Source organism: Peromyscus leucopus, chromosome 4, assembly GCF_004664715.2.
Source record: "Peromyscus leucopus breed LL Stock chromosome 4, UCI_PerLeu_2.1, whole genome shotgun sequence".
NCBI classification, from domain to species: domain Eukaryota; kingdom Metazoa; phylum Chordata; class Mammalia; order Rodentia; family Cricetidae; genus Peromyscus; species Peromyscus leucopus.
This window is the reverse complement of record NC_051066.1, coordinates 150,188,735-150,215,606: the sequence shown is the minus strand read 5'-3', so window position 1 is coordinate 150,215,606 and position 26,872 is coordinate 150,188,735. Positions and strand designations below refer to the sequence as shown.

The 26,872-nt window shown below is 51.9% G+C and overlaps 1 protein-coding gene across 1 annotated transcript in view; it reads left to right on the top strand.

Annotated features, from left to right (window-relative positions):
* The first annotated feature begins 11,510 nt into the window (after positions 1 to 11,510).
* Prex1 (phosphatidylinositol-3,4,5-trisphosphate dependent Rac exchange factor 1) overlaps positions 11,511 to 26,872 on the top strand; it is a 155,475-nt gene continuing 140,113 nt past the window's right edge. The window contains exon 1 of the mRNA XM_028868545.2: positions 11,511 to 11,809. Within this exon, the coding sequence (XP_028724378.1) occupies positions 11,606 to 11,809 (204 nt within the window). The 5' untranslated portion in view covers positions 11,511 to 11,605. The remainder of the gene's footprint in view (positions 11,810 to 26,872) is intronic.

The following is a 26,872-nucleotide window of genomic DNA, read 5'->3' as shown; positions in this document are numbered from 1 at the left end:
CCATTTTGGAAGGGGGATGTTTACCCTGTGTCATTGTATACTGGAAGTACGTTACTTGCTTGTTAATTTATTTTATTTTATTTTATTTTATTTTGGTTTTTGGAGACAGGGTTTCTCTGTGTAGCTTTGCGCCTTTCCTGGAGCTCACTTGGTAGCCCAGGCTGGCCTCGAACTCACAGAGATCCGCCTGGCTCTGCCTCCCGAGTGCTGGGATTAAAGGCGTGCGCCACCAACGCCCGGCTCTTGCTTGTTAATTTTACAGGCGCTAATAGTTAAGAGTTTGTCTTGAGCCTTAGAAGGTTGGGGCTGTTAAAGACTATGGGGATTTCTGAAGTTGGACTGAATTTCTTTTGTATTATGAGATGGCCATGACCCTGTGGAGATTAGAGATGGAGACTTATGGTTTGAATATATGTGCTGGGCTCATAAGATGACTCTGGGTAAGGTACTTGGTATGCAAGTTCAACAACTTAGATTAGATATACCTGGAACCTGCCCTGCCAATAGAGAACTGATTCCTGAAAGCTGTCCTTCGACTTCCATGGGTATACCCTGGCAAGGTTGTGTTCACACACATTGCACACACACACACACACACACACACACACTAACAAAAATGATGTGTGTTGAGTATGGAGTTTTCAAGGCATTTGGGAAGGTCGACCTTTACTGTGACCTGACTGTTTTACAAGTGTCCAGAACATCAGTGAGGTATATCTTTGGATGTGCTTTTAAGGATGTTTCCAGAGAGGGTTAACTGACAAATTCTCATGCTCAAGACTTGCTACAGCATCCAATGAGCTGTGGTCCTGGGCTGGATAAAAAGGAGAAGAGGAGAAAGCCAGCAGAGCTCTAACCTCTCCCTTCTCAGCTTCTTAATCTGCCCAGGTGTGAGCAAGCTGCCTTACTTTCTACTGCCTGTTTTCTCCCCACCTCCACCATGACGGACTGGGTCCCTTTAAACTGGGAGCCAAAACTAAACTCTCCCTCCCCTAAGCTGCTTCTGGTTTGCAGCAGAGAAAAGCAATGAGAAAGTAGCTATTATGTGATGGTCTGAATGAAAATGCCCCCCATAGGCCCACAGGGAGGGGCACTGTCAGGAAGGGTGGCCTTGTTGGAGGAAGCGTGTCACTGGAGGTGGGCTTTGAGGATTCAGATGCTCAAGCCAGGCTCAGTGTCTCACTCTTTCTTCCTGCTGCCTGAAAATCCAGATATAGAACTCTCAGCTACCTCTCCAGCACGATGTCTGCCTGCATGCTACCATGCTTCTAGCCATGATGATAATGGACTAAACCTCAATACTATAATCCATCCCCAATTAATGTTTTCCTTTAAAGAGTTGTTGTGGTCATGGTCTCTTCACAGCAACAGAAACCATAACGAAGACATATTACAACATCTGAGACATACAAAGCTGAATTTCCCAGCATCCTCTCCATCTAAGCTGCCCCACTATAATCCTCTCTCTTCCCTCGTCTTCCAAGGTTCCAGCTCCAAACCTTGGAGTCATATTAAATCTAACTTTCATCCCCAGGTTCTTAGTAAATCCTGTCCACTCCATCCTTGGAGGACTCCCAGAATCCAGTATTTCTCTGGTCCATCACTACCTCTTGTGACACCACTGTTGCCTGAACTAATCCATGGCCTTCTCTCCCAGGTCACCCTCTTGTGATCTCAGCTTCCATCACTCCATACCCATGGAGCCACAGAAGGACCCCGTGAACTTAGGTCACATCATAACTCTACTCTGTTGAGAACTTCTGTGATGTCCCCCTCTCAGAGGAGACGCCAAAGCCTCTCTCCTATTATGGATGCTTGTCTGTGGGTACAGTGGCCATTTGGGCATGTATGGAGACCAAATATAGACATAAGGATCTCTTTCTCTAATGTTCTCCATCTTACCTTTTGGGAAGGGGTCTTTCATTGAAGGTGGAACGGAGATTTTTGCTAGTCAGCCTAGCCAGCCAGTCCCTGACATTCATCTCTCTCTCTCTCCCAACACGAGGGTTACAGGCATGCATCGCTATGTCTGCCTTTTACACAGAAGCTGGCCATCTGAACTCAGGGCCTCACACTTGCTTAGCAAGCCCTCACTGACTGAGGCCTCTCCTCCACCCCAGATATAACAAGTCTTCAAGATGACGCCCACCCCTGGCCCCTGCCTTTCACAGCTCCTCCTACTGTGATTCTCTTGCAGTTCCCTGAACAGGAGGGGCTGAGTCTTCAGGCTCTACCCTTGCTGTTCCTGCTGGGCCACAGGCAGCATCTGCTCCTGCTTTCCTGGCCTTTCCAGACATAAAAATGTTGGTGCTAGCTGGCACCTTTCATCTGCTGTTCACTGTTCTCAGTGCTGTGCCCAGAACACCACCAAACATTCAGGGTGAGGTTTCTCTCAAGCTAGAATCCAAAGTACGTACTGCATTCCTTCCTTCCTTCCTTCCTTCCTTCCTTCATCCATTCACCCATCTGGCTAACATTCACTTGCTGGTCATGTCCCTGCACAGAGGTCACAAGCTTCCCACAGGCCACTGGCAGCATCTAGGAGGTGACAGGGGTGTGGTATGGACTTGGATTCAGACATCAGGGTGGCCAAGTTCTGGTCATGGAGGTAGGCACATGAGAGACTTCTGGATTCCTTCTTTGAGTACCAGACCCTCTTTCCTAGAACTTTCTTTCTTTCTTTGTTTCTTTCTTTTTGTTTATTGACAGAGTTTCTCTGTGTAGCATTGGCTTTCCTGGAATGAACTCTGTAGACCAGGCTGGCCTTGAACTCAGAGACCTGTCTGCCTCTGCTTCCTGAGTGCTAGAATTAAAGGTGTGCACCACCACTGTTGTTGGTTTTTACGCTTTTGGGGGCTCACCACCCAGCTCCCAAATAAATCTTACATGGAGGCTTATTCTTTGGGTTTTTTTTTTTTTTATAATGGACTTTAAAAAAAACAACAACAACTTTATTTTATGTGCATTGGTGTGAAGGCATCAGATTCCCTGGAACTGGAGTTACAGACAGTTGTGAGCTGCCATGTGGTTGGCTGGGACTTGAACCTGGGTCCTCTGGAAGAGCAGCCAGTGCTCTTAACCGCTGAGCCATCACTCAAGCCCCAATGGAGGCTTATTCTTAATTATAAATGCCCAGCTTTAGCTTGGCTTGTTTCTTGCTAGCTTTTCTTAACTCTAAATTGTCCCATCTATCTTTTGCCTCTGGGCTTTTCCCATTCTCTTACTCTTACATCGTGGCTTGCTGTGTAGCTGAATGATTGGCCCTGGGAGTCCTCCTCCTCTCCCAGATTTCTCCTTCTATTTCTTCTCTCTGCCTGCCAGCCCCCTATCTTTTCTCCTGCCTTGCTATTGGCTGTTCAGTTCTTTATTAGACCATTAGGTGTTTTAGACAGGCACAGTAACACAGCTTCACAGAGTTAAACAAATGCAACATAAACAAAAGTAACACACCTTAAAATAATATTCTACAATACACCACTGCCTGGATTTCTTTCTTATTTTTTTAATAAAGTTTTTATTTTTTATTTCCTGTGTATTGATGTCTTCTTTGCATTCATGTCTGTGTGAGGGTATCAGATCCCCTGGAACTGGAGTTACAGACAGTTGTGAGCTGCCATGCGGGTGCTGGGAATTGAATCCAGGTCCTCTGGAAGAGAAATCAGTGCTTTTAACTGATGAGCCATCTCTCCAGCCTGAATTTTTTTTTTTTTTTTTTTGAGATAAGGTAGCTCTGGCTGTCCTAGAACTTGCTCTGTAGACCAGGCTGGCCTCAAACTCATAGAGATCTGCTTGCTTTTGCCTCCTGAGTGCTGGGATTAAATGTGCATGCCACCATCATCCAGTGAATTTTCTTTTCTTGCTGGTTGATTTGAGGTATTCTGCTGGCCATTGACACCCATGGCTTTTGGAAGCTGGGGTCCCCACATCTGGGTCCTCTATGCTTGCCTTAGGCTGCTCATGGCATGGCAGAAACAAGCTTCTGTTTAGTTTTATTTTTTGAGACAGGTTCCCACATTGCCTTGCACTGCTATGTAGTGAGGGTGACCCCTGAGCATCGTGCCTCTACCTCCCAAGCACAGGCCTGCACCAGCATGCCCTTCTGCCCTTCTCTTTTATTTTATATTTTATTTATTTATTTGAGACAGAGTCTTACTGTGTAGTCCAGATGGCCTTGAACTCATGACAATTGCCTTGTCTCAGCATCTTGAGTGCTGGGATTAAAGGCATGTGCCATCATGCCCAGCATAAGCTTCTATTTGGGAAAAAAAAATTGGTTACTAATTGTGACTTTGCACATTAGCAAGCTTACATCCCAAGTGATGCAGTGACAGAGCTCAGGTTTCTCCAGAGCCCATTTTCTCACCCATGAAATAGGGATGTCAGTGACAATAACCCCACAAGGGCAGGGGGCACATCTGATGCCCGTCTCAGCAATCCCTGGTGCAGAGTGAAGATCAGAAGCTCTGGTGACCGGACTGGGGGCCCAGTGTGAAGAAGGCCAGGGGACAGACCCAGCACAGCCAAAGAGAAGGGAAGACAGTAACGACTGTCCCGAAGCCACTCTCTTCAACAAAGGCTCTGGGGACAGGATTTGTCCTGAAGTTTGGGAGCCAGCTGCTGCACAAGTGGCATTTGGAGAGGGTGTGGCTATTTGTGTGCAGAAAACTGTTTGGCCCTGGTCAAAGTTGCCACGGGGCACTGCTGGGAATCTGACTTTGCGCTTGGCATAAGTTTTAGATTGAGGAAACAGACTGGGGTGGGGGTGGCCAGACTTGTAAACGTGTGTCCCTGCATCTGCTGAAGCCATCTGGCAGGCCCATTGCAGAATTCAAGATGCACAAGGTCAGTCTTTTCTCCCTCGGAAGTGGTGTGCTGGGGACCAGCAAGCCTGGGGGATGTCTGCATTTTCAAAGAGAAGGAGAGAGGTGGAGATGTGGCACAGTAAGCAGAATGCTTGTCTGGCTTACACAGTGCCTCAGGTTCCATCCCCAGCCCTGCCTAAGTCAGGTGGTGGTGCATGCCTGTAATCCCAGAACTTGGGAAGGTGGAGGCAGGAGGATCAGAAGTTTAAGGTCAGCCTTAGGTACGTACTGGGTTTGAGGCTAGCCTGGGATATGAGACCTTCTTTCAAAAACAAAAAGAAGGGGCCAGTGGATGATGAAGGTGCTTCACTGGACGATGAGGGTGGCCATCCGGTCCAAACTGGTGTGTTAGTAATAACTGCTGATACAGCAGGCCTGACCTGGGGTTGACTCTGCAGACCCCGGCTCGGGTTCATCCTGGAACAGAGGAATCAGCTCATCTAAAGAGGGGGCAACTGGGGAGGAGAAGGCACGTCAATTAAAGTGCTGTGGCTACAGATCAAGGATACCACACATGATTAGCTTAAGTAACAAAGATATTTTTTAAAGAAATTATAATACAAAAGGTCCAGAGACTGCACCGCTGTCGTTCGTTAATTCAGGAAGTTGGTGGCATCGAAGATAAGAGGTTCTTTCCCATCTGTCATCTTGCATCACGTTCAGCAATGTCCTTCCTCGTAGTCTCCAGAGGGCTGCCACACCTCCAGGCATCGTGCCCTCACCCAATTAGGATGTTTGTAGTCAGGTAGGATTGGGCAGCAGTCTAAGTAAGCACTTTGGATATACCAAGCACTTTAATCTATGTAACAGCTCTGTGAGGTAAGAAACTCTTATCGGCCCAGATCCGAACCTTGAAGCTCAAAGACATTAAGACATTTGCATAAAGTCACTCAGTTGGGAAGTGGTAGAGCTGGGGTTTGAGCCCAGGTAGCTGGTCTCTAGATCGAGCACCTCCAAAGGCTAGAAAAGAAGGCAGATATGAGTGGAGGCGGTAGGCATCTCCCTTTTTCCTTCAGCCTGTTGGATTTGACAGAGCATGGAGCCCTGACTTCACTGAAATCTCTGGTTGTTGTGACAAAACCTGGGGAGATGCAACACACATTCACTCCATAGGGAACCCATGACAGACCAAAGTATGGGAACCACCGAAGTCCTGCTTGGTGAACATCCGGATGAATCTTACTGGGGTCACTTCCAGGAGCAGAAATGACTCAAAGACAGCCACATCACCAAAGCCCACCCCAGCATGGGTGTCAGCTCACGAAGCTGGGAACCTGGAGCACACTGCACAGCCTGCAGGCAGCTCCACAGTTTGGAGAGTGTCCTTTCCAGGTGTCTCAGAGGGTCTAAACCTCTTCTTTGGAGCTCGGCTGTTTCTGCTTCTTCCAGGCAGCTGTTTTGGCTTCAGTCTTTTTAGCTTTTCCCCTCTGAGAGTCTTCCTTGCAGCTCAGCTTCAGTTCCTTGGAGGGACTCTCAGCTTTTGATTCCTGTGGCCAGGAGGGGCCTAATGAGTCTGGTGGGTTTCAGGAACTTCCCGAAGCTATTTCAAATTGTTTACCTTTGTGTGTATGGAGCTTCTCTGCAGGATGGAATGTTTCAATCTTGAGGAAACTTATACAACAGTCACATCACATCTTGAAAGAGACTTCCCAGGGACACCTGTGTCTATCAAGGAGGCTCCTCTGGAGCAGTTTCTACTGAGACAGGGAGTAGCCAAGCTCTATGACTCTCTGAGATAGAGTCAAGCTTTAGTTTGAAGCAGTGAACCTGATCCTGTATGTCCAGTGTGGAGCTCAGTGGTGCAGCTGTCTGTCCAGGTCCCAGAGAGAACTCTTTTCTCTTCAGCCAACTGTTTAGTGATGAGTGGGGAAGATCCCCACTTACCTGGCACACGGTCACAATTAGGAATGACCAGCCCTAGTTCAGAAACCAGTGGTTTACTCCTGGCCCATTTTGGAATGGTTAAAAGGTTCAGCTCTGTTTTTTTTTTTTTTTTCCCTTAAAATGTATCATCATTTTGTGTGTGTGTGTGTGTGGGGGGGGTATGAATGTGCCCGTGGAGGCCAGGCGAGTATGGAACTTGGTTTTCTTTCTTCTACCTTTATGTTGGTTCTGGGGATCAAACTCAGGTGGTCAGGCTTGTGGCAAGCACCTTCAGCTGTCTCCCCAGCTCCTGATCTTTCTTTGCTTGTTTCAAATGGAATGTTCTTTCAGACCGAGCTTTGGGAGAGGCCTTGCAGAAGCCTGTAGTGCCTGGTAAGGGAAGGAGCTGCCTGCTGCGTCTCCAAGCATCAGCGTCGCCTCCTGCACCAGTGACGCTTGTGTGACAGCCACCCAGTGGCACTTCCTAGCCCTTGTGAGGTCCATGGCAACAGAGTCTAAAGTTGTCCCTGAGAAATATGAATTTCCCTGTTAGAGCGTCTGATGCTCCCACCCACAGCCAGCTGTAGGTCCTGCCTGCCTCTTTAAGGATCCTGGCGGGGAGGGCACAAGAGGTCATGGTTGAAGCAGGCAGAAGTAAGTCTCCCTCCCCAGTTGACTGATCCTGCCTAGTGATCTGTGACAAAACTTCTCCTGGGGAGACGAAACACACTCATCTACTCACCCCAGATAGGGAACTTAGGGCAGAGTAAAGTACGAATACCACCAAAGTCTAACTTGGAGAACCAATGAATTTTATTGGGGTCACTTACAGGAATATGGGTGAGGGGTTACCCACAGGAGCAGGAATGACTCAAAGACAGCTGCATCACCAAGGCCCTCCCCAGCATGGGTGACAGACAGCTCTGGAAGCTGGGAACCCGGAGCACACTGCACAGCCTGCAGACAGCTCCACAGGGTGGAGACTGTCCTCTCCAGGTGCCTCGCTTTGTCTAATGCTCTTCCAGGCAGCTCTGCTGGTTTCTGCTTCTTCCAGGCAGCTTTTCTTTCTCTGAGTGGGACTCTCTGCTTTTATTGCTCACTCTGATAGGGTGGGGCTCAGTGAATCTGCTCAGTTTCAGGGAGTTCTTGAACTACTCCCACCACAGGGGTTCCTTTCTTTCTTTCTTTTTTTAAAATTTATTTTTACTTTATGTACATTGGTGTTTTGCCTACATGTTTGTCTGTGTGAAGGTGTCAAATCCCCTGGAACTGGAGTTTAGACAGTTGTGAGCTGCCACGTGGGTGCTGGGAATTGAACCTGGGTCCTCTGTAAGAGAAGCTCTTGCGCTCTGTGCCTTCTCTCCAGCCCCAGATAGAATTTTTCTGTGTAGCCTTGGCTGTCGTCCTGGACTCAACCATGTAGACCAGGCTGGCCTCTAACTCAGAGACCTGCCTGCCTCCGCCTCCTGGGCTTAAAGGCCCCCCCCCCCTGCAGCTTGAAGCTACTTTTTTTTGTTGTTGCTTCCCTGCTCCCTGCTGAGGGAACTCCCCTGCAGGATGGAACTCTCTGATCTCAAAGGAGACTGTTAGACAAGACCTAGCTTCCTTTGGCTCAACAAGTCACGTTCAGTCAGTCCTCGCTAATCTGAGAGGCTCATCAGATGGGGTACAGAGGGTGTCCCCACTGATTCCACCAGCCACGGCCAACGTGTCAGAGGTATGGAGTCATCCAAGGCCCTCAGGCTCCATCAGTTATGTATTCCTAGCTTTTGCTTGGCTTGCCGCTAGGAAGCAGAAAGCGCGATGATTATTGATCATTTGTGAGCCTGCTCCCTGCCTCCCTGCTCTGGACACTGTTCTGGCCCCAGCCGAGCCCCAGTGGGAGCACAGCAGCCTTCACTACCACCTGCTGAGTCAGAGGGCAGGGCCTTGCCATCACTCCCATTCCCGTCCTCTGTCCTCAGAGCTCACTTCTGCCAATCACCTGCAGGCTCAGCACCTCCTCCAAGGCCCAGGGCTCAGCAGGCACTTGTTGCAAAGACCTTTGGGGCCCACACTTGTTCCCTTTTCTTTAGCTGCTCAGGTGGTAACAGAAGCCCACACTGTGTTGCAGGATATGACACAGGCCTAAGTCAGTGCTGCGAGCCTTGGTTTTGGTCGGGGACTATTGGTAGAGTGGAAAACATGACCCAGCTCTGACCGGCTGAGTCTTAACTTTGATCCTTTTGGTAAGACAGGAGAAGAGACAGGGTCCCCTTAGTCCTCCTTCTAGCACAGGATAGTTATATGAGAGGAGGTGGTGTCCCTTCAGCAGCCATCTTGAGACTCTGAGGCCAAGCACCATGACGGGGACAGCATGGTCAGACGGGCTTTGATGACATCACCATGTTGAGTCAGCCTTAGGAACCAATCTCTGGACCTCTTATGGAGAAGACCATGCTCTTAGTTTTTTAGCCCTTGGCAGCCCATGTTTCCTTCTCCTTACGCAAAGTCAGTCCTAACAGACACAGTGATCAGCCTGCAGGTTGAATTAGTGAAAGTCTGCACTTACTGAATGCTCACCGCATGCTCAAAGCAACTTCCTTGTATTAACTCCCACATCTTATGACAGCAGTTGACGAAAGTACTGGTATTGGCAGAGGAAAAGCCAGCATGGAACTAGGTGTGGTGACACACACACACACACACACACACACACCTAGCACAATGGGGGCTGCGACAGGAAGATCCGAAGTGCAGGGCCATTCTGGGCTACATAACAAGACCCTGTCTCAAAACTCCAACAAAGCAACAAAACCACACAAGAAATCCAGGCACGTGTGCTAGGCAGTGTCCCTGTCCCTGGGTGGGAGACATGGAGACGTACCCCAGAAGACTGAGACAGAGGAATAAGGATGTGAGAGAGGACGCCCATCCACAAATGTGGAAGTGCCCAGCCATTCTCTCTGACAGAACGGGTCAGTTCTTGAGAGGAGGTGGAACCTGTATGTGAAGCCTTGCTCTCAGGCTGAGGAGACGGGCACTCACTGAGCGCCCATGGTATACCAGCTAGCTGTGTTGTGTGTATCACGGGTTCTCTGTCTACACTAGGAGACATTGGTGGCTCACAATTGCAGACTTGGGTGCTCCTGGCACCCAGCGGGTACCGTGTGCTGCTAGGCCTCACTATAGAGAACTAACCTGACCCCAAATGCCACTAATCCTGGGTTTGCTCCCTCAGACTCTCATCTTACAGATTAAAAAAAGGGAGTTTCAGAGAGGCGAAGCGTCTTGGCCAAGGTCACCCAGTTAGCTGAACCTGGCTGGCACATGATGCTGTTGCCAGGTAGGGAGTAATGATTTTAAGACGGGGGGCCATTGGAACTCAGGAAGGCGCTGGATCCCTCCAAGGACAGATGACGAAGTGCTATGCCAGGAAAGCTCCGGGACAAGAGGCTAATGACCTTTCAGAGACGCTCAGCTCCATGACCCATACCTGACGGGCTTACCACTTTACAGTTATACACCCAGGATACCCATGCCAAGGCCCACATCAAATGTCACAGTGTCCAAGGCCCCAAAGGAACAGGGCCATGGGTAGTAGCAGTTACCACACTCTCCTCTATCCTAGGACAAATGGCAGTTTTACTCCAAAGACCCCAGAGAACTACTCTAGGAATACTGAAGGGAAATAAACAGGCAATAATGCTCCTGCCTCAGGGATGATGATAGTCCAGAGAGGCTATTGTGTGAAACAGAGACTGACCCCACAGGAGACAACAGACCTGCGGCCAGTCAGGTAGGGACTGGACCTGCCATTTAGACAGGGCCAGGTCAAAAGGGCAGTTGACACATGCAGGAATAATTAAGCACCGAGGTAAACTTTCTAGGCTGTTACAATCACTTCCCAGGGATTATGGCCCAGCCTTGTTCGGGTCCCTAAGAGACTGTCGCTATTGTTCTTCCCACTGAATTGAGGCAAACCGAGGAGCTTTAGGCTGGGAATCACCAAGGTCACCAGTGAGGGGTTGCCCCAGGGCACCTCGAGGGTGCACACATAAGAGGGGCGAGCACGTAAGCTGAGCTCAAGATCAAGGTCACACGGAGCGGTCCGCTGGTAGGGGGATTCCCACGGCCTCGACTCGGGTGGGGATTCGCTGCATCGGTCACCTGAGTGGACACCTTTGCTGGGGCTGGGGAGCGCCGGGACAGCAGGCGCGGAGCTCCGACAGAAAAGGCAACAGAAGAACGGAAAAAGAAGCATCCAGAGTTTTCCTTCCAAGGTCGCCGCAGGCCCGGGATACGAGCGGCTGAGGCGGTGGGGCGTCGAAGGGCTCTTCCGGGCGTCCCGCGAAGCGCATGGTGGTCGCTGATTCGGTCACGAGGGGCCTTCCCTACGCGTGGGTGCCGCGAGGACCTCGGCGTCCTCTCTCGGAGCTGCTAAGTGGGTCTTGGCCTTCACTCATCAGAGTCACGACTCCGAGTAGTCAGGGCGACTTGTCACAGCCGCGAACTCTCGTTGTGCGGCGCGCGCACGAACCTGCTTTTGTCCGACGCTCCCTGGCAGTGGGGTTGAGGCTCCGCCCAGTCCCATTACGCCCCGCCCAGTTCCCCCACTTCAGCTTCATCCATTCTCCATTTGTCCCCGCCCAGTTCCCCCACAAGGTCCCGCCCCTGCCCAGTCCCTTCTCCTCTAGGCCCCGCCCACTTCATGACAGACCCCGCCCACCCTCCACAGCAATGCCCCGCCCACTCCGCCCTCCTGCCCCTGGGCTCCGCCCAGATCCCGCCCCCGCTCCTCCTGCCCCGGGCCCGCTGAGCGGCGCCTGTCCGGGATGCGGAGCCCGGACGCTTGAGCCGCGGCGCGACCTCGGCGCGGGAAGTTCGGGCGCCGTGAGGCGATGGAGGCGCCCGGCAGCGGTGGCGGCGACGGCGGCGGGGACCCAGGCGGGGACGGTGCGCAGCCCGACGCCCGCGGCCCCGGCTCCGGGCCGTGCGCGGCCGCCCGCGAGTCGGAGCGCCAGCTGCGCCTCCGTCTGTGCGTGCTCAACGAGATTCTGGGCACCGAGCGCGACTACGTGGGCACCTTGCGCTTCCTGCAGTCGGTGAGCTCCCGCCACCTGTGGCCGGCCGGCCCGCGCTGCGCTTTTGTCTGTGGTTCCCCGCCTTGCGCTTAGTTTGAAAATGGTTACATCCGCGCGGCGCCTGCCCGGGGCCGGGTTGGGGGCCGGTGTGGGGAGAAGCTGGGACAGGGGCCCCGCGCACCCTCGGCTGTACCGGGAACCTCTGGGCCCCGCAGCCGTGCCCCCAGCTCAAATTACACAGCCACAGCTTTAGACTGCAAAATAGCATCCGAGTGCGCCCTTGTACCACGCACCTTACACGGGTCTCCGCAGGCTGAGCCGTTATCGGGCTTTTCAGAACCGCGCTTATTATTTTCCGATCTTTAAGACCGGGGAAGAGTTCGGCTCCAGAGAGGTCGAGTCCCTTGCTCTGGATTGCACAGCTGGCCACGTAGGGTTGGATGCAGGGCGGTGACCTAGGGCAGCCCCGCGGGTGCTTTAAACTCTGGTGCTTTAGCAAGCCCTGGTGTCTCTAGTGAGAATGAGGAAGGGGCCACTTCCCTACCCTCCTAGGAAGTGAGAAAACTGGAGGGGGTGGGATGGGCTGGTGTAGGAGACCTGAGGGCTTTAATCTCCGTGCCTCCTGCTGGGGCCGCTTTAACTCCGGTCTCGGGTTGGAAAAGTCTTAATCCCACTTCTGGAAGGGCAGTGTGTGTGTGTGTGTGTGTGTGTGTGTGTGTGTGTGTGTGTGTGAGAGAGAGAGAGAGAGAGAGAGAGAGAGAGAGACAGAGAGAGACAGGGAGAGAGAGAGAGAGAGAGAGAGAGAGAGAGAGAGAGAGAGAGAGAGAGAGAGAGAGGGAGATCCCTGTGTACTTCAGAGACCCCTGAACGACACTGCAGCTCTTAGGGGAGAAAGGGGCATTCTGGGGTTCTCATTGGCTTGAGGGTGCAGGGGAGTCTGTGTGAGGTCGAGGGTTCCCACTCGGAGGAGGGAGTACCAAGGAGAGGGGGGTGGAGCTGTGTAGAGGTATTGAAAGCCATTTGGCCCAAGGATCCTTCTGAAAAGGCCTGTGAGAATAAGACAGGGTTGGCTTTCTTTCCCATCTCTTCCTCTCTCACAGTTTTAAAAAGAGAGAGAGAGAAGAGAAGGATCGCCGGCTTGAAGCTGGCAGTTTCTAAATGAACGATGCAGCCACTCTGGCATTGCTGAGCAATGACAGATTCTAGGGAACTCCTCACTTCCCCCTCGGCAGTGGCTGAGCGCCTCAGCCTTAAAAAGAAACAGGAAATTTATACCACTTTTTATATTAACCGGTGTGTGTGTGTGTGTGTGTGTGTGTGTGTGTGTGTGTGTGTGTGTGTTATACTCCCCATGTATGCCCCGGCCATTGTGCTGGGTTAACTGCGCTTTTAAATTGTCCCCATGAAGAGTCTGGGGGAAGCTGGGATAATGGAAATTGATTGGAGTCCACATTCTTAGAATCAAAGAAACCAAAGAAAGTTTCCTCTGGCTTCTGTGTCATCCCCGGGACACCTGTCATTTGTGGACAACCATTCTTGGGTGTGACAGGGGCATTCTGAGACTGACTTGATGTGTCTCGCAGCCCTCCTGCCCCCTGTGCTGATCTCAGTGTCCTCGCCTGTACAAGAGTAGGGGACCCCAGGCTGCTTTTCTGCCTTGCCCTTTTTGGAGTCCCCAAGCCGGAGGACTGATTGTGTAACCTGAGTAGCATGCCCTGCCCTGTGAGCCCCACACCTCTGGCCTCTGGGGAATGGCCCTCAGGCAACCCAAGGCCATTTCGTCCTGGAAGCCTGGAGTGAGGGCTGACTGTTCATCTCATCACCTAGGCTTTTCTTCTTTGCTCAGCACCGTGGGGCTGGCAGCTCCCCGCTGGTTCTCCCCACCCCAGCTTGTGGGCTTTTTTACGCCTGATGCCTGATGAGGGGTTCCCTGGGCTCCTGGCTCTCTGGGAAGAGACAGTCTAGTCTAGAGTGGCAAAGTGGGTGGGAATTTAAAAATTCCAGAGCAAGGGCTGTGGTGATGGGTTCGTGAGCTAAAGGCGCTTGCCCCTAAGCCTGAGGACCTGAGTTTGATCCCTGAGACCACATCATGTCATACATGTCCTCTCCCCAGATAAATAAATGAGTAAACAGATAATGTAATACAGAAAGATCCAGAGCTCCACATTTGGAGCCAGATTGCTTGGCATGAGAGGTCTTTGGATCAGTGGCTTTAGGCAGGTTGGGTTGACATCCTTGGGCCTCTGTTCCGTTGTAAAATGGAGAGAATAATAGATCTTATTCTGTGGGCTTTTTAGGGTAGGTACGTTGTGTAACCCCCCTAGAGTCTCTGGGCGGTGCCTGCAGGCAGCCAGCTATGCAGATATCACCTGGAATTATGAGTTATGTGATAATTAATCTTACAGGTGGGTAGGGTAGTAGGCTCAGCTTCCAGAAAACAAGGTGATCTTAGGGGGCTGCCTGGAGGAAGTGAGGTCTTAGTCTGCACTGAGAGAAAGCCTGGGGACTTCCAGTGAGTTGCCTTTTGACCTCTGAACTCTAGCCATGGAAACCAGTGGGTCTGTCCTGTCCCCATCCTGGGGCTTTGGGGCTCCTTCAGTGTGTACACCCTGGATTCGGGCTGCACTCAGACTCTGGGCTGTTCCTTTCCTTGTCCCCCCCCCCAGGGTCCTAGGAGCTCTGGCTAGAGAATCAGAAAGAGGCAGGGATGTTTTGTGGAGATGTTGGTGCAGTCCAGGCGACTGTGGAGGTTGAGTGACCATGCAGGGGTGGGTGGGGTGGGGTGGGTGGGGTGGGGTGGGGTGGGGTGGGTGGGGTGGGGTGGGGTGGGATGAGGTCTTGACTTGGGTCTCAACTTTGAGATCCTGGGCTGTCTTGGGCAGTGCCAATGGGGACAGTAACATGACAGGTGTCATCATGTAGGAGCTGACTCTTGTCATTTGCTGTGCAGCATTTTGCATGTCCCCACTTAACCCACCCTGAGAAGGGTGCTGTTGGTATCCCACTGACAGATTAGGAAACTGAGGTAGCTGGTTAAAGTGAGCTCTCTGGTGGCCCATGTCCTATGTGCGCGGTCTGTTGATGGTGCAAAGGTTGAGTGTAGGGCTCTAGAGCCAGGCTAGACACAGGCTTTTCCCCACATACCAACTTGTACCATGCCTCAGTTTCCACATCTGTACTGTGGGTGTATTGTAGCACCTATTTGACAGGGCTGTCACCAAACTTGAATGAGCCTGAAGTTAACTCTTGTGCTTGACACGCAGTAGGTGGTTGGAGACCAAGGATGGTGTTTTGGGGCAAGGGTTGGGGTAGATGTGCTGTCCTTTTAGGGTTCGAGTCTCTTCCCGAAAGGAAGAAGCTGAGTGAGTCTTTCACCCCCTGTGTTTGGTTGAGTTGGTTGGAGTGCTGGCACGGAGGGCAGAGAACCCTCGTGGGGTCCCCTGGCCTTGCCCTGAGGACCCCCCTTGGCTGAGGACAGAGCCCTGCCATTTCTAAGCACCCAGAAGTTCTTCTCAGAACCATCCCGGCTGGGTCTTTGAAAGGAGCAAGGATTGTGGGCACAAAGCTCCCAGAATGCATCTAGTGGTTCTGCTTTTTTTGGGGGAGGAGACCAAAGATTTTCTCTCTGGAGCCTGCTCACCAAAACAAGAAATTGTGGTTTGCACAGTCACCATGTGTTTTGTTTTTTAAAAGCTCCTGTGTTCCTGGTCCTACCCTGGGGAGAAGGGCTGGGGCTGGGGTGCGGGGCACACTAGAGTCTGCAGTTACCCCAACGCGATGAGTACCCAGTGGCTTTGGGCATCTTCATGTGCTTATGTTTGGAAAAGTAGGGTGCTGAGAAGTGCAGGCAGAGCAGATCTGCTTTGGGGATGTAAACAGTAATCACGGGGCTGGGGCGGCGGCTCAGTGGGTAAAGCTCTTGCCTTGCAAATGTGCGGACCACAGTTCGGGTCTCTAGAAGCCATGTAAAAGCTAGGCAGGTGTGGCTGTCCGGCTGTAGCCTCAGCATTTGCAAGGCAGAGATGGGAGCCTTAGGGCGATGGGACTAGCCAGCGAGAAAGCTAGGGGTCTAGCTAGAGACCCTGCCTCAATATATAAGGGGGGAGTGATCAAGGAAGACAACTGTCATTACTTGGGGTCTCCATATTCATATGCACACATATATGTGCACCTGCACACATGTGAACATGCATAGGTCACAGGCGTAGCACAGGGAGTCTGGACCAGAAGCCAATGAAATCCTTCAAAAATTTGGTTTAGAAATGTATTACGTTTATTTATTTATTTGTGTGTGTGTTTGTGTGTGTGTGTGTGTACATGCCACAGTGCATGTGTGAAGGTCAGAGGATAGTGTGAGACAATGAATTTTCTCCTCCTACCATATGAGTCCCAGGGATCAAACTCAGGTCATCAGTCCTGGAAGCCTTTCCTTGACCACTGAACCATCTTACCAGCCCCCCAATTTTCATTTATTTATTGGTTTTTGAGATAACATCTCATGTAGCCCAAGCTGCCCGTGGACCTGACGTGGAAGGGAGGATGACCTTGTGCTGTGTGACAAAGCTCTCCCTGGGGAGACGAAACACTCTTTCAGTCACCCAGATTGGGAACCCATGACAGACCAAAGTACGGATATCACCGAAGCCCAACTTGGTGAACCAATGAGTTTTATTGGGGTCACTTACAGAATTTGGGTGAGCGGTTACCCGCAGGAGCAGGAATGACTCAAAGACAGCTGCGTCACCAAAGCCCGTCCCAGGACAGGTGACAGCTCACGAAGCTGGGAACCCGGAGCACACTGTGGCCTTAATAATTTCACCAATAGGAGAGTGTCCTTTCCGGGTGCCTCAGTTGGTCTAAAGCTCTTCCAGGCAGCTTGGCTGGTTTCTACTTCTTCCAGGCAGCTGGTCCGGCAGGGAGGCGCCCAATGAATCCGGTGAGTTTCAGGTCGTTCTTGAAGCTACTTTTTGGAGGTTCCCTGCTTATGGAACTCCCCTGCAGGATGGGATGTTTCAGTCTTGGAGGAGACTGTTACAACACTTTACCTCTTCCCCCTACTCTACATCTTTCCTACCCCCACTTCCTCAATGATCCCTGAGCCTTGGAAAGAGTGACTATAGATGTCCACTTATGATTAAAAAGTAGGCCACCAAGCCATAGTGACAGTCACTTGTCCTCAGGAACTTCAATGGTGGTTATGAGTTGAGGCTGATAACGTGATCTATGGGCGTAAACACCCATGTTTAGAAGACAGTTTGACAGGCATGTCACATCCATCCAGTAAAACCATAGAAGTTGCTCCCCGCATTGGAACTTAGGACCTCCCCTAAGTCCCAAGTCTTTGTCTTGGCTTACAGTACCAGATGTGAACTCTTTCTTGTGGAGTGAGCCTTAAGTCCATTGGAAGGCTGTGGTCGGCTTCACTCACGACAGCTGAACCACTGATGGACAAGCAGGCACATCCTGCCTGGCATATCGGTGTTTTAGCACGTCAGGTCCATAGCCAAGCAGGGGTGCTGGTGACAGTTTTCTACCAGCAGCCTGCAGGGCCAGCAGCCTGGGAGTTTCCAGTGAGTCCCAGCTTCATTTCCCATGCCCTGCAGTCAGAGCACGCGCATGGGGTGTCTTCAGCAATGGGGTCTTACCTGGTTCTGGCACACAAAGCAGCAGCAGCAGCAGCAGCAGCAGCAGCAGCGATAGCCTTTATGGTTTGTGGGGCCTCGGGAGCTCCCCTGGTCAACAGCTCAGGGAGGTCGCCCACCCCTGGGACTAGGGTTTCATTGAGTAGCTTCATGGCCCCTGGAAGTGTTCTTTTGGACTTACTTTTCTTTTAATCAACCCAGCCCTAGTAGGGTGGCAAGGTAGGCGGAAGTGCCACTGGCTTTCCAAATCTGCAGAACGCTCAGGGGATAGCATTATGTCATCAGTACAGACGGTGGACAGGACAAGGCGACATCCCAAGCCACCAACCCATAACAAACTGGCGTTACAAAGATTACCTTGGCGAAGCAATCTGCAAGTCTGCTGTCACCGGTTCTTACAGTCAGGTGACCCCAGAGGGTCACAACTGAGAAGATAGTAAGCCTAACATAAGTAAGGTCTAATATAGCATGGGAAGGTTCCATCCATTTGTGTCAATTGCTTCCTCCACAGATCAGGACTGGGTACAGAGCATGGATAGTCAGCGTGCACTGACTTAATTAGCTCCCTGTAATCCTGAAGTCATTCTCTCTGAGCTGTTACGTTTCCAGATCCTGGAGTTCTTCCTCAGAGCCTCCCTGCTCTCCACACCTGATAAACTCAGTGGGCCTGACTTAATTTGCTCAGACCTACTCAGGGCCAAGAGGGAAGGGGGCCCTGCTCTCCCCAGCTGCACCCGCTGGCTCCCAGGGTCGGAGCTGCCTGGAGTTGGCAATGTGAATGTTGCTGTATCTGTTACTGCTCCATCCAACTGTACCTGGTTGTTGGGGGAGTTCCTGACTGGGAAAACCATCTCCACCCTAGCATAACCCTTTGCTGGAGGTAACTGGACCCTCCTTAGTCTCGGGGGATGGGTACCCACTTCTCACTTGTTTGTCCAATCACGGATGTCTTTTAGTGAGTATGAATCTTGCCACATTTGTCTTCCAGAAGCCCAAGCAGACCTCCGTCTGCTTCACCTGTTTTTTTTTTTTTTTTTTTTTGTTTGTTTGTTTGTTTGTTTTTTCGAGACAGAGTTTCTCTGTGTAGTTTTGGTGCCTGTCCTGGATCTCGCTCTGTAGACCAGGCTGGCCTCGAACTCACAGAGATCTGCCTGACTCTGCTTCCTGAGTGCTGGGATGAAAGGCGTGGACCAACACTGCCCGGCTGCTTTACCTTTTTACTATCTCCTCTAGGTTGCTCTCTCAGTTTACACACTCTCTTTACATGCTGGTCTAAGCCTCTGAGATCTGCCAAAGCCTTTCTTGCTTTATAAAGATCCTGCCCTACCAATGGACTCAGCAAAGACACTAAAATAAAGCTCTACACCAGTCTGGAGGTCCCTGCTGGACCAGCCTTTTCTTTAACTTTTCTGTGAACACAGTTCTTTCTGGACCAGTGAACTGGAGTTCGAGCATGGCTCCTCTTTTTTTTTTTTTTCCTTTGAGGCAGGGTTTCTCTGTGTAGCCCTGGCTGTCCTGGAACTCACTCTGTAGACCAGGCTGGCCTCGAACTCAGATTTCCTCCTGCCCCGGCCTCCTGAGCACTGGGATTAAAGGCGTGCGCCGGCCCTGCCTGGTTTACAACTCCCCTTATCCCTGCTTCCCTCCGTAGCGTGCCCCTCCTCTGTGGTTCTCCAGTTCCGATATTTATGGGGACCTTAGATGGAGATAACCAAATGTTCCTGAAGGCTCTGATCAGCCAGTCCATCAAGGACCGGTTTCCCTCACATTGTCTTAGGTCCTGCAGCCTTTGCCTTAAGGACGGATGGCAAGTTACATCACTCAGTTTTCTGCCTCCATAGCAGCCAGACCGATCCCGTCCACTCCCGTGTCCCACAGCCTCACAAGCCAGGCTGAAACAGACTCTGCTTATTGAAAGGCTTCCCGAATTCCAGCAGTTTAAGTGCTGAGTATTTTCTGGTCACGCTAGTTTCTTGCAGTGGATCATGGCTAATGCCCACATCTGCATGCTGGATTGTGGATTTTCCCTCTTTTTCTACCAGAGGACTTGAGGAGTATATTTTATTGCTTTTACCACCGCTCTCTCCTTGTTTGTGTAATTTAGTTGTCAAATCAGAGGCCAACACAGCTAGCCACATCTCCCTTTCTTGATGCAATTGCTCCTTGACATGAGGAGCTTCTGCTTAGATGCCCTCTCAGCTTCAGATGCATTTCTAACTGCGTACAACAGAGGCCAGGCATCCTCCGCCACGGCTTGCCAACAGTTTCAACTCTTATGCACCAGTCTCAAAGATTGTGAGATTTCCTCCAAACCTTTAACTGTGTTCAGGTCATCTCCATATTCACACGGTGGACCCCACTCATCGAGCGGGCATACCATCCCATGCCACACAGACAGAGACAGCCATCCCAGATTTCCTCCCACAGACACTCCTAATCCTGATGGCTCAGCCCTCATTGCCTGTCTCACTACCAAGAACCATGCACCTGCTGTCATAGTACAGAGGCACAGTACCTCACAGCGCACAGGACAGGGCAGTTCTGTTGGAATTTCCTCGGTGCATGCTGCCCCCTCAAGCCGCTTCAGCTGCAGTTCTGCCTCACTGCCTCTGGGTAGTCAGGACCACACACTCCTCCTCAGCTCGTCTTTGGTTCTGTCATGTCCCTGTTTGGGCACTAAATGTTGTGTGACAAAATATTTTCCTGTGGAGACCTAACACACTCATCTACTCACCCCACACAGGGAACTCAAGATAGACCTAAGTACAGGTACCGCCGAAGTCCAACTTGGAGAACCAATGAGGTTTATTGGGGTCGCTTACAGGGACATGGGTGAGGGGTTATTTACAGGAGCAGAAATGACTCAAAGACAGCTGCTTCACCTATGCCCACCCCAGCATGGGTGACGGCTCCCGAAGCTGGGAACCCGGAGCACACCGCACAGCCTGCAGGTGGCTCCCCAGGTGGGAGAGTGTCCTCTCCAGGTGCCTCAGTTGGTCTAAAGCTCTTCCAGGCAGGCAGCTGATCTGGTCTCAGAGTCATCTTTGCTGTGCATTTTGCTTTTTCTGGCAGGAGGGAGCCGAGTGAAGCTGGTGAGTTTCAGGGAACTCCTGAAGTTTCTCCTTTGCTGGTTCCGTTCTTAAGGAGCTCTGCCTGGAAGGCTTTCGTCTTGGAGGAGACTCTTATACAATTTCTGGTCTTCCTGTCTCCCCTTCTAAGTGCTGAGGTTAAAGGTGTGTGCCTCTACAACCCATTTATATATTGCTGGGGATTGAACTCGGGACTTCTTGTATGCCAGGCAAGTACTCTACCCACTGAGCTTTTTAATTGCTTGTGGTGTTGGGGATGGAACCCAAGGCCTTGCATATACTAAGCAAGCACTGTACCACTGAACTGTGTCCCTGGCCCCAGTGAGAACCCCTTGGTGATAACATCTCGGGTGTTAGGGTTCTGTGGCCTCATTTCTATGTTTTTGCAAGCAGAGCCCTGGTCCGATGGAAACGTGGGCACTGACTGTGTTTCCCAGTGTGCAGGTATTTATGAGACGTCTGCTGTCCCATCCAGACTATGAGCCAGTCCCTGGGAATGCAGCCGCCAACAGGGCACATGTGGCTCTTGTCCTTAGGAGGACGGCTGCGCCTGTGAATGAACGGCTTTTTCTCAGACACAGGAAGCTCATTCACCATTATCCTCACACTCCCTGGTAGCCCTGGCTCCTGTCACTTCAGGAGAGATGGATGGTGCTGGTGTTCCTGGCCTGGGAGACCTCAGGCAGGAGTACTAGAGAGTTCTCCCTTGATCAGGCCAAGGAACCAGGCCCTGCTGGGCTGTCTTCCTTTCCCGGGCTTCCCTCAGAAGGATGTCTTCCCTCAGTGGAGCCTAGCCATTGTCAAAGGTCATTTGTTGATCGCTTTTTGTTTTCCTGGAAGATAGCTTTCTGGGTAGAATCCTGACAGAGGGGATTTACCCTAAACCAGTGTGTGGTGTCCCCTGGCCTCACTACCTAGCCACTGAGCAGGGCAGAACAGGCCTTCACCTTGGTCTTTAGAAGTCTGTCAGCTAGAGAGTAAGCCGTAGACAATGGGCTGAGTCTTTTGTTTACAGGTGACAAGCTGTGATCCTTGAGGGTCAGTGGCCCTGAAGTCAGCCAGGGTCCTATCCCTAGACCCCCGGGGACTGTCAAACCGAGAACCCGAGGTCCTGGAGGAGCCAGCTGCTGACAGGGCACTCTGTGCTGGCACGTAGTGGGGCTACCTTGTACATTGTGGGACAATTGTCAATGTTGTCTGTCACCAGCTAGATCCCAGGAACAGTCTCTGCTCTGTGGGGCTATCAGCAAAGTCTCAGAAGTCTCCAGATATCCCGTGAGGGTGGTGCAAACAGAGCTCTCAGATAAGAACCACTGGGCTGGGCCCTTCTGCGTCTAGCTTTGGGTTCCAACTTTTAGGTGTTCACACACACTGCTAGTAGTATGGGAACCTACATGCACATGTATGTGTGTGTTTAGGTGAGGATGCAGTGGGTTGGGCTTCTTACCCAGCCTGTGGCCCCTGGATTCTCTCTTTCCTTGTGGGTAAGAGTGCTGACTCAGTCTGGTTCACATTTGGGCTCTGCTCCTGTGATCTGGGGCCTAACCCTGTACCTCTGCCTGTCTGTGAAGTGCGGCTGCTTGGAGCCATCCCGGATTCCTTCTTGCACTGCATACAGCGATCTGGTCTGGGGAAGGTGCCCAGTGCTCTGGATTTACGCTGGTGGCTGCAGGCTCATTGTCCCAGGAGTTGGGGAGGAGGTCCCTTAGGCAGAGGAAGTGTAGTATGCTTTCTCTGCTCTCAGGGGCAGCTGGGCTCATCTGCTGTCTTGTGGTCGGGCACTCAATCTGTGTCTGTTGTGGTCTGGTTCCTTCCCTGCTGACAGCGGTCCCTTGACTCTGGGCCCAGGAGACCAGGCTGTTGTAGACTGGTGTAGGTGGGTAGCCTCTGGGGCCTGGGTAGTCAGTCTTCTGTCTGTTCAGGGGAACAGTATGGAGGACAGAGCAACTGCTTCCACCGAGAGCTTTTGTTCCTGAATTCACTTTCTATTTGGTCAGTGGACACAAAGTACCTACTGGGTTCCAAGCATTATGCTCTGTCTTGGTGTATGGCTAGGATATGATGGACGGGCCCCTACCTCACAGTCCTCCAATACCACGGAAAGAGAACACTTGAAAACGACCAGCTGTTATAGTAGTGACATCAGATGCCCTACTGTGTGCCAGGCACTGTTGAAGGCACCACAGGATTATCTCTGATCCTTTGCACACTCTCCTGAAGACGCCACCACACCTCTCTTGCATCCAGGGAAAGTAAGGCCCAGAGAGGCTTGGGGATGTACTCAAGTCTGCAGCTAGGATGGTGACATAGGAAATAACATGTAGGTGACAGGTAGGAAGACAGCTGCTTGAGTGGAGTGTCCAAGGAAGGCCTCTCTGGAGGTGGGAGAGCTTCCAGAGTGGGTCACAGGCAGAGGGAGAGGCATACGCAAAGGCCCTGAGGCAGGATGGTACCTGGCTGGTCGAACGGTCAGAAGCTAGAGTGGTTGGAGGGGAGAAGATGGGCTGAAGTTGTTGTGGTTGGCTGGGGCCAGGTAGGTCAGACTTCGTGTGAGTGTGTGTGTGTGAGAGAGAGAGTGTGTGTGTATGTGAGAGTGTGTGTGTGTGTGAGTGTGTGTGTGTGAGAGTGTGTGTGTGAGAGTGTGTGTGAGAGAGTGTGTGTGAGTGTGTGTGTGAGTGTGAGTGTGTGTGAGTGTGAGTGTGTGTGAGTGTGAGTGTGTGTGAGTGTGTGTGTGGTGTGTGTGTGTGAGTGTGAATGTGTGTGTGTGTGTGTGTGATGTGTGGTATATGCATGTAGTGTGTGCCTCTTGAGCACTTTGGGTTTACTGGGGATGGGAAGAGCCGATGACAGTGTTCAGCAGGGGAGGGTGGAAGGCAGCTTGTGTGGAAGTCTCTGGAGCCTCTGTGGGTGTCTGTCCAGGAGTCAGGTGACACACATCACCTCCTCCAGGCAGACCCCTTTTGCCTACAGGCTGCTGTGAGCCCCAGGGTGGTTCTCCTGGCAAGGTCCCTGCTTTCCTCTGAGTCTAGCCCGGTCACAGGGGTCGTGAAGGAGGCACAAAGCGGACGAGTTTGGGCTGTTTGTAACCAGTGCATAGATGAGGTGTGCTGGTGGTGGCTGCCTTCTGAGCCTCTTAAGCCAGGACATGATGCTGTCGTGTGTGACGGCCCCGGCTTCCCTGTGACAGAGGAAGACAGCCTTGTTTTCTGCTCAGGAAGTTCATTGCCTGATTAAAAACAGTCGGGTGGCACCTCGGGCCCCACCCTGTACTCAGCCATCTCATAGCAGGTCCTCTGTGTGGGTCCTGAGCTCTCCCCTCTGCCTGGCTGGGGTTCAGACTCACTGGGAAAAGGGGCTCTGGAGGCTTGGCCGGGGCCTCAGCTGCTTCTCCGGACCTCAGCTGCTCTGCAAGGGCTGCAACATGGCCTCAGCCCTCTCTTTCTTGAGCAGTTCTCTTTAATTGAGATACGATCATGCGCCATAACCCTCCCCTCCCCAAGCCGCGCGGTTCTGAGTTTGTTGGGGAGGTCGCTCAATACTCATCTCGCCCCTCCCACCCCCTTGCGTCTCATTTGCCCTTTCTCAAATGCACGAGTGTGCGCCACCCTTGGGGCCTTTCCCCTTGCCCTGTGTGGAACACTCCTTAGACCCACCTCCTTCACTTCTTCGCTTCTTGCTCCTTCACTTCTTCACTTCTTGCTCCTTCGCTTCTTCCGGGCCTTTGCTCGGCGCTCCTCTCCCCTAGGTTTTGCCTGACTCTCATTGCCCCACCTCACGACTTCCTGTCTCTTCTTTCCTGGTGTGATTTCCCCAGTAGCTGACGCTCTGGGTGTTTTAGTTAATGAGTGATGTCTTTGCCTTTCCCCAGGATGGGAGTAATCCACTGCTTCATTCACTCTTCTTCCCTCTGGCTTCAAGAATGCCACCTGGAGCAGAGTAGATGATCATTAAACATTTGCTGAATGGAAAGCCTTGCCTTTCTGCAGGCAGGTCTGCGTTGTTACATAATGTGACGGGTTTGGGTTATGTAACTGCTAGTATTTTTGTATAGACTTTGGGAACCTGAGATTAAGACAGTCTAGTGTTTTCTAATGCAGCGAAAGATATGTGGGTGGGTGTGGGCTGGGGAACGGTGCAGGAGAACGTTCTTCTGTATGGCATCCTGCTTAAGATCCCAGAGTCCAGGCCAGTCCATCATAGTCAGACTGGCACTGCTTATCTCTGCCTCTGGGGCTGTGTGAGCTAGGGCGAGGAGACATCCCTCTCTGGGCCTTGGTTTCCTTGCCTGAGAACTAGTTGGGGCTGCTTCGTTCTGTGTGTGGTGGTGGTCCTGTTCTCTGGATCATGTTTCCTCTTCCTTCTGTTTTCCTCCTCTTTGCACAAGGACAGAGGCTGGAGGACAGCAGGACCCCATCCCAAGCTAGTGGCCTCTGGCCCTCGGCGCTTGGCTCTGCACTCTGGACACTGAGAGCAGGGACCTGGCTGGCATCGCTGCCATGGAATGAGAGCCTGTTCCCCAGTTGCTGCTGCAAGGGAGCCCTAAGACTGAAAAGAGGGGTCTGTTTCTCATGTGTAAGCAAAACTGCTCCCCTTCCCATGCTGTGTTACCCAAAGGTGAAAGGGCAGGGAGGCTGCTGTTGTGGGCGGGGCTGCTGTTGTGGGCGGAGCCAGTGCTCTGCTCCTCGCTGAGGTCACTTGTCAGGTCCCACAGAGAGGCTAGGTGAGTCATTGTTAATAAGTTCTAGTTACGTTCAGTGGCTTAAAAGAGCCCCTGTGTGTTTCCTAGGGCTTCTGTGGGTCAGAGGTCAGGTGTAGCATACCGAAGCTGCAGTATGGGTGTCAGCCGGGGCTGGGATGTCATCTGAGGGTGGGGAGGGAGGGGCTTATCTTCATCACTAGTACTGTTACTTTACTATGAGGAGAAGGCAGTGCATGCAGGGTTTTGCATGTGGTAGGCCAGCGTCCTTCCACTGAGCTCAGCCACACCCCTGCTGGTAGAATCTATCTAGGCAAGTTGCCTCCTCCCCACCCCAGGAGACTCTAGGCAAGTGCTCTCCCACTGAGCCAGTGGGCAGCTCCTCACTGAGGGATTTTAGGCAAGTGCTCTACTGCTGAGCCACACCCCTAGGCTCTTACTAGGAGGTTTCCAGGCTGGCTGCCACTGCTCTGCCGTGCCCCCAGGCTGCACAATTCATGCTGCTGTTTTAAAGACCCTAGGTTCCCTTTCCCTGCTGCCCACAGTGGTCATTGTCACACATTCTTCCCTTGCATGACCTCGCCCCTCTGACATGGTGGAGAATAATCAGTATCTTTTGAAGTATTGGCTGACTGGGTTGTAGGGTTGTAAGGATGAGCCTGGCGCCCTCCTCGTGGTACCCTTCCATGGGGACTTTAGACGCAGACCTGAGGAGAGTGTGGGGTGGCTGCCTGACTGTCCTCTTGCCCCCAGATGCCAGCTGCTCTTCCTCTGTGAGGTGGCAGGGGCCGAGGAAGCCGTTCTGCTGCACTAGTTTCTCAGTAGTGGGGCTTTTCCAGGCAACTTATCCCGTAGTGACTTCTGATTGAATTCTACAGTGCTCAGAGTGCGCTGGGGACTCCCAGCCTTTTGAACTGGATTGAAATTTGGTCTGTGACCCAACATAGGCTCTGACTGGTTGACCAATCCTTTCAAGTGCATCAGAAAAATCCGCCTGTCCTGCCGTGCTGGGCTGATGGTCTGAGGTGGATGAGGTTGAGGTGGTTTTCTGGGTGTCTGCAGCCTTCCTGGGTTCAGTACCATCTGCTGTTGACCACCGAGAAGGCCGTGGTCTCCAGCGAGGATGAAGACCTGTCTCTCAGTTTTTACCTTGTGCATTCTGTTCTGTGTGATGTGACTTCACAGTTCTGTCTTCTCGGGGAAGTGATGACCCCTTTGTCGTCCTGGAGCACATCCCTGTCCGCTCACCATGCACCTTGTTTTGAATCCTGTTTTGTCCGTTACCAGGGGCTGCCATTTTCCTTTGCTTTCTACTTCCTATCCCTGTCTGTTTATCTCCAGTACATCTCTTACAGGCACCGTATGGTTGGGCCTGCTTTTTCAAATCCATTCTGACAGCCTCTGCTTTTTAATTAGACAGTTTAGCTCACATATGTTTATTTCTGTGATTGACAGACAGGGTTGGTGTTAGACCCAGTGTCTTGCCACATCCTTCTGATTTGTCTGCTAGGCATAGTGACGATTACAGGGGGTCCACGTCCTCTCTCTTCCCCACTCTGCTGGAGGTGGAAGGAGCGGACATGGTGGTGAGTTGAATCTCACCTCTGCGGTGTGGCTAAGGCATTATCATACAATCACTGATCACCGATCACCACAC